This window comes from Sesamum indicum, linkage group LG10 (assembly GCF_000512975.1).
Source record: "Sesamum indicum cultivar Zhongzhi No. 13 linkage group LG10, S_indicum_v1.0, whole genome shotgun sequence".
Taxonomy (NCBI): domain Eukaryota; kingdom Viridiplantae; phylum Streptophyta; class Magnoliopsida; order Lamiales; family Pedaliaceae; genus Sesamum; species Sesamum indicum.
The window spans coordinates 13319401-13326433 of NC_026154.1; the positions used below are offsets into that span (position 1 = coordinate 13319401).

General features: G+C 33.7%; 1 protein-coding gene across 1 annotated transcript; it reads left to right on the forward strand.

Annotated features, from left to right (window-relative positions):
* Positions 1463-6607, forward strand: LOC105172445 (Golgi apparatus membrane protein-like protein ECHIDNA). Its single transcript, XM_011093875.2, has 6 exons — positions 1463-1608; positions 2436-2492; positions 2591-2794; positions 2906-2965; positions 3275-3401; positions 6165-6607. The coding sequence occupies exons 1-6, from the start codon at positions 1594-1596 to the stop codon at positions 6251-6253; spliced, it is 552 nt and encodes a 183-aa protein (XP_011092177.1). The 5' UTR covers positions 1463-1593; the 3' UTR covers positions 6254-6607.

The following is a 7033-nucleotide window of genomic DNA, read 5'->3' on the forward strand; positions in this document are numbered from 1 at the left end:
TCGAGAGAAAGAGAGAGTGAGGGTCTTAATATGGCAGCAGTTGGGTCAAACCTGGTGGGCCGAGTTGGTGGATCAGATGGCCCATTGGGCCTTTAGTGATTAAAGTTGTCCAGTGTGTTTTTGGGCCCAGGCCATTCTTGGTTTGGGCCATTATTATTTTACAGGTTTATTCTTCATCTTATTTGTTTGTTTATTGTGATACTTTTACTCACAAATTTGCGAAGGGAAGATACTCATCTTTTCTCCAAAGAGGAACGTCTTGGGTGGGTGGACTTCTTAGTGGTCGGCCTCATAGTCAGCTCTCAAATGCGGGTCGTATTTGCCATGTTGGTATGAATAATTCCTAGGCACCTAGCCTTAAGGTGTGAGCCTATGCTAAAGACTGCTCTCAAATGTGCTTTGAAGTGATTTCGAGATGAACGGCCTTAAGGCAACTCTTCTCAAGGAGGGCCATTCTCAAGATCACTTTGAGGTAGATAGTATTTAGGGTTGTCTTTAGGTCAACTTCAGAGTTTGTAGGTGCCTTATTGTCATTTAGTGGCCACCCTAAGGTCTTATCTTCGTGTTGTGACCATGGTGCCCAAGAGGGCTCGCTTGGAGGTGATAAACACCCTGATGTTTTAGTGACTCCATATGGCTGTGGGAGACATGGGTTCGTCATCCCTTCCCATTTTGGACTGAGATGGAATTCAAGCCATGCAAGGCATACTTAAAGGAGACGAAATTATAAAGAAAGTGGACAAAGAATTGTGGGTTCCAAAATGACTTCCCTTATCTATGGAGTTAAATTTTGATTTTAACATATTAGTGGCCTTGGGGACTATGGGGTTCGAGTCTGAGTATGAGCATCTCGGGAAGAGTCATGTTGTAGCACTGCATGGGGTGAATCGAAAGTTCTGCACGAGCACATTCTCGATCGGTTGATGTTATAGGGGGGAGGGTGGGTTTGGGAGGTTGGACATGTGTCTCCATCAACATACTCCCAACTCCCTATGTACTTGAAGGTTTTTGTTATTAGTTGGAGGAGTTGGGGCTTTTGGTGAATGAGGGTAGCAGGTTTCCATACTCGCTTTAAATTAGGAAAAATATATAAACATTATTTTTTGTCCAGTTAGATTGCAAGTGCCTTCGAGGCATTTTTTTTTTCTTAAGATTCTTGAAAAGAATATTTTTTTTTGTTTTTATGTTATCAACGATGGTCCGAGTATGAGGTTTCTTATAAGCCAGGCTTAATTGAAGAAAATCTTGAATTAAAAACTACTACCTAAATATTCCTAAAAGTTAAAAACAATAATATGAACTAAAATTAAGTTTTAATATTAAGCACATAGGGACTATAAATTTAATATAATACAAATTCAGGAAGAAAATTTACAATTAAGGGCCGTTAGAACCAGAAAAAAATATTTTGGGGGAATTTCATAATATTCAGAATATGCAAGGATGTATTAGCAATTCAGCCTCGATACTTCGTACTTTGAATAACGAGAACTAAAATCGTTGTGTTCTTCAGCAAAACCCGAGAGAAGTATCAAGCAGTAATAACGCTTCAAGGAGCTGATTTGGAGGAGCTATCGAATATAATTCCCTAAAATGGATCTGAATCCAGTAAGTTTTTCGTAATCTTCTTTACTTTTTTCATGGAATTCGACGCTGTTATCTGATACATGTATGACTGATTTTTATTCTCGATTATTCGTATTGGTTATGATGTTATTGAGAGCTCGTTCGCATTGTAGATCTGTTGATTGACTTCAGTTTTTGTATGATATTTCTATTAAGAGATCCGATTTGATAGGCCCTATGTTGGCAGAAATGAAAATCCCCAAGGATCGCCTTTGGCTTCATGTTGAAGAATTTCAATTGGTTTATATGGTACTTTTAGGATTTTGATACGCTAGATATTGGGGTAGCTCGTTCTTCCAGGTTGGTGAAAATGCTAGTTGTTCACCTGATTGATTCTTATACATGAATGCATCGAATAGCCTTGTTGAGGAGGTGGCGCAAATTCATTATATCTTTCTAGTGATAATTCCTTTCCTCCTTTTCTTTTTTTATTCTGATTTGAATCTTCTGAGAAGCAGAGATATTGGATGTTGGAAAACTTTCGGAAACTGAGTTTAGGCTTTCTTGTTTTTGTATCAATATTTGTGTTGAACTTGTTCTCTGTAAATTCTGAGTGGAAAATTGAAGTCCATAGAAATGGGATGTGAAAATGTTCGAAATACTTATGAAGATGTCTAGAAATGATTTTTAGTGAGACTGCAAAAAGGTTTGTGATTTCCTTACGGGTATTCTCTGGAACATGATGACATGCAATTTTTTACAAGCATTTCAGAATCTAAAAGTTTTAAAAGCAATTTCGACCATGAACTTTAATGTTACAAGAATGCATTCATTAATGGGCCTTACCTCAGACTAATTTCTAACTGTAGCCTCCAGGAGAGAATTATGCTCATCCAAAGATATGCTTCTTCCATGTGTTTTTCAAGGTAAGACGCATGTTTTTCTGTCTTTACTGATACTTTGGTTATTTGTTTAGTAATCTGTAAATATTTTTAACATTATGTCTTTGTTTTCTATTTAACAGGCTGCTGCCCTGGCATTTTATATTCTTTCAGCTCTCTTCATATCAAATTTTGTCATCATCTTTGTGGTAACTGTGCTTCTAGCTGCCCTTGATTTTTGGGTGGTCAAGAATGTAAGTGGACGCATCTTGGTAGGTCTTAGGTGGTGGAATGAGATAAATGAAGATGGTGAGAGTGTGTGGAGATTTGAATGTCTTGACCAAGAGGTGAGGAGATTTTGGCATGCATTTATACATGGTTTTAGCTTCATGACTGTAAATATTGACTATTCTGCTGATGTGCCATTGTGTTTTATCCATCCTACCCCTCATCTTCAGTCACTGGCTCGAATGAACAAGAAAGATTCATGGCTGTTCTGGTGGACCTTGTACCTTACAGTAAGTAAACAATTTCTTGGAATAAACTATCTTTTAGACTTGTATATTTAACATTCAAGTGAGCAAGATGGAGGACATATGCAAAGACATTAATAAGGACTAAGTAAATACTTGGTTTATACTTTATAGGTGGTTAGTTTTTCTGAGAAGCAAGAATTAACTGCTAATTTCTGTCATTGTGGACATCAACAAGCATCTTTTTGCCTGCATATAGTTATTTGGTTAAAAAAAATTAAATATGGATGCCTTTTGAAGCCTTTTTCAATTTGTTGCCTTGAGATTCAGCTAAATTTTGTGTTTTGTTTGTAGGCTGTTGTGTGGGTGGTTTTTGCTATATTCTCTCTCATCAGGTTACAAGCTGATTATCTTCTTGTTGTTGGTGTATGTTTGACCCTCAGTATAGCCAATATTATTGGCTTTACTAAGTGCCGCAAAGGTATGTAGACTGACTGATATCTCAAGCTACAGATTCTTTTTTCGGTTTTGGCAGCAGTTGGGTGAACTTTAAGGGGGTATAAATATGGCTTTCTCAAGATAAAGTATTACATTTCTCACAACAAAAATCAGATCTGACCACCTGCTTTTAAGAGCCTTAGTGTAGTTTTTGTAGTCTAATGGATTTGCACTCCACAACTTCTCAGAATATGTTAATGAATATTTTAATAGCTCAATGGTGCTAGTATATATCATACCACTGCCACTTTTGCACCATTGACACTTACAAGGTTCTCTGATTTGTGGAGGCTTAAGTTAATACTCAGTGGTTTCAAATGGATCACTATTCCTACAATTAGTGAATTGCATTCCACATTCATTGTTTATTTCTATCTAATTATCTCCCTATATCTTTATCTATATAAAATTACGTTTGTTTTTTTAATTTTTGGTTTGACTTAAATTATTCCTGATAGTGTTTTCTTAATGGCAATAAAGAGTAAAATGTTGAGCTTGGACTTGATAAGATTTTTGTAAGTTCATTATATTTTCTAAATTCATTTGCAGCATTACTAATCCTGATTACTATGAATACATTATTAATCTCACTAATTATCCTATTTTTAATATTGAGGAGGAAAAACAGTTGATTCTATAGCATAGCTAAAAAGATGTTAAATCCATGTATTTGACAAAATAAAAAGTAGAAGTAAAGAGGTAAACTATATGCTCCAATTGATATGTTTCTACAGTAAGTGATTCTATGTTGAAAATTATTCAATATGCTGAAAATTCTATGAAAAAAATAAAAGCTTAAGAAAATAAGCAAGACCTTATGCATGGATCAATTTCTTTGTCTACTTGTTCATTCAATTAATTTACTTAATAACTTGGAGTTTTAAGGAATTCTTTTCAATAAAAATCGATTCACTTGGTCCACAGATTTGAATAGTGATTTACAATACTGCAAAATAATTTAGAGAACATATTTCGCAATTTTTAATATGAGTTTATCTAAATTGTAGTTACCAAAAAAAAAAGAGATTATTTAAATTGTACCTTAAAACTATAAAAAGAATTAAAGTATTCAGTATAATTAAAAATTTACTAATTTTATGACATGTTGCAAGTTTATGAGTGATAAAAATGATAATTTGTAAGAGAACACACTTATAGTTGTTAATGGAAATGGAAACAAAACATGAGAGCAACTTTAATAGATCTTTCTACAGTGTTTCATTTTTCTGCTTATGCTTATTTATTTCTTTTTATCTTTTGTCAAATGAGTATTGGTTTTATTGGGAGAGTGACCAAGGCAGAAAATACATTTTACTAAATCATTTTGTGTTAATTGTTGTCTTTTCTCATTTATTTTTATAGTTTTTTAAATATTTGTTAAATCAAATTATGTCTCATGCATTAATTTTTATAAAGTAATATATTTTATAGTTGAACATATCAATTCCAATAAGTCACTAGTGGTAGGACTCTATTTTGGATGTTGTGACTGGAGCTCTATTAAAATAAAGGGTTAATTACATGTTGCCTTCCGAACTATGACTTTTTTTAGATTTTGGCATCTAAATTTTTTTCTTGTGTCAACTAATTATCTCAACTTTACGAAATTTTGCACTTTGCCATTTATAACTATTCTTCAACCATATTTTTTGTCGAAAAAACATCTTATGTAGTCCACATGTGATATTTAAGAGTTATCTAATGTGATTTTTTTCCCATATACACATCATGTGATATTTTTTCAATAGAAAAATCAACAAAAAAATGGTCATATATGGCAAAGTACAAACTTCGCAAAGTTGACATGGTAAGTTGACACAAAAAATAGTTTTGGTAGCAAAGTGTAAAAACAGGCATAGTTCAGATGGAAAAATATAATTTATCCTAAAATAAATGCATAAAATTGAAAAATAAAAATGCAATGATATCAAGTTAATAAACAACATATGTTGTCATACTTTTACTGTTAAGTTCTCTATTATATCAATACTTTTGCATGCATCACATGTAACAAACAGATGCCAAAAGTAACTTTAAGGAGGAGATTATATTTCTTATTCAAAATTAATTGGGAGTCAAGTGAAGTTATTTTTTATGTTGAGGTTAGAACCATGCCTACATTTCAAGTACATTTTGTCCTAGTTTGGCATCTATGGGGATTGAGATAAAGTATAACCAAACATTATATCCACAAGTTCCCATGTATTGTAGGTCAAGTTGAGCCAAATGGTCTATTGTTGAACTGTTGTATGATTCAGTTTCATGAATAGCAGCACATGTATACATTAGGAGTTGCTGTTGCCTGTTACATAATAGTAGCAAATTTTGAGCACCAAATTGACGAGTTTCAAATATAATATAACTAGTTTCAGTAGAAGTTATGTGCAAAATTCATATGGTATACTTCTAATTTGACTACTCTTTTTGATGGATTTACATTTTTCCTTCTCATTGCATTGTCCTTCTGAAGTATCTGCATAAAACATACTAGCATCTAGAAAAGTTTAAGAAATTTATTGGCAAACATTTCTAAAACTTCCACACTGCTATATCTGCTCTGACAATGCTGATACCATATATTTTTTGCTTACTTTTGAAGACTTTTCCATTCTCTCCTTTGATTTTCATGTATTTCCAGACACATAAAAGACCTTGCAAAATATAAATCTGCAATTTATACTAGGAGACAACTTCTTTTATTGGTGTGGTTTATCCCCTTGATGAATAATGTTGGTCTTTCTCTCAGATGCTAAGAAGCAGCTTCAAGCATTTGCCACCCAGACCATTGCTTCTCGCTTCACATCTTCCATTCAATCTGCATTTACTGCTGTTTGAATGATTATTACGTGTAGACTGGAGGAAAGCAGCCTGGGATCCTTAAGAATCAGTGTTCTTTTACCTAAATGATCAATGTATCTGTCAATGTAGAGGTATTGCTTATGCATTCTTGTAGGGAGATGTATACAACACGGAAGGTCTATGTAATATGTTGATCTGTGGAGGCCTTGTAATACATGAGAAGTAGATTCTCTTTTCTTCACGACATTGTTAGGAAATACAATTAATTTTGGTTTTTTCATTATTTCGATCTCATATTTTGCTTTTAGTCTTCCACCTTGCTAAAGATTGTGGGGAAATGTACCAAATTGTAATTACTACCAGCTTGCTTTTATTGGTTCTGTTTTAGTTTGTTTAAACTTCTTTCTATTGGTCCTTTTTGGCATTTTTGGTGACAAGATGTTGCAAGTATTCTTTTTGCAATATGGAAATGATGTTCAGGAAATTTTTGCGATGACAACAGCAGCAATAGAAAAGTCCAGTAGTTGTGATTATACTCTTTGGACAAGTACTGTCACAAACTCTTTGAGCATGCTTTCAGATAAAGGTGTAATATCGTGGCAGTAAGAGTGAGTTCAATGACTATACAACAATTTGCTATACTAAAATTTATTACATGAATTGCAAGTAAAGGAGTTCAATTAATATTTTGGTCATGTTGATAAAGAAAGATAAACTGAACCAAGAACTTAGGATTCAATGTAAGAGAACTATTTTATGAGAATAACAATACGTACAGCCCCCCCCCCCCCCCCCCCCCACCAAAAAAAGACGCGG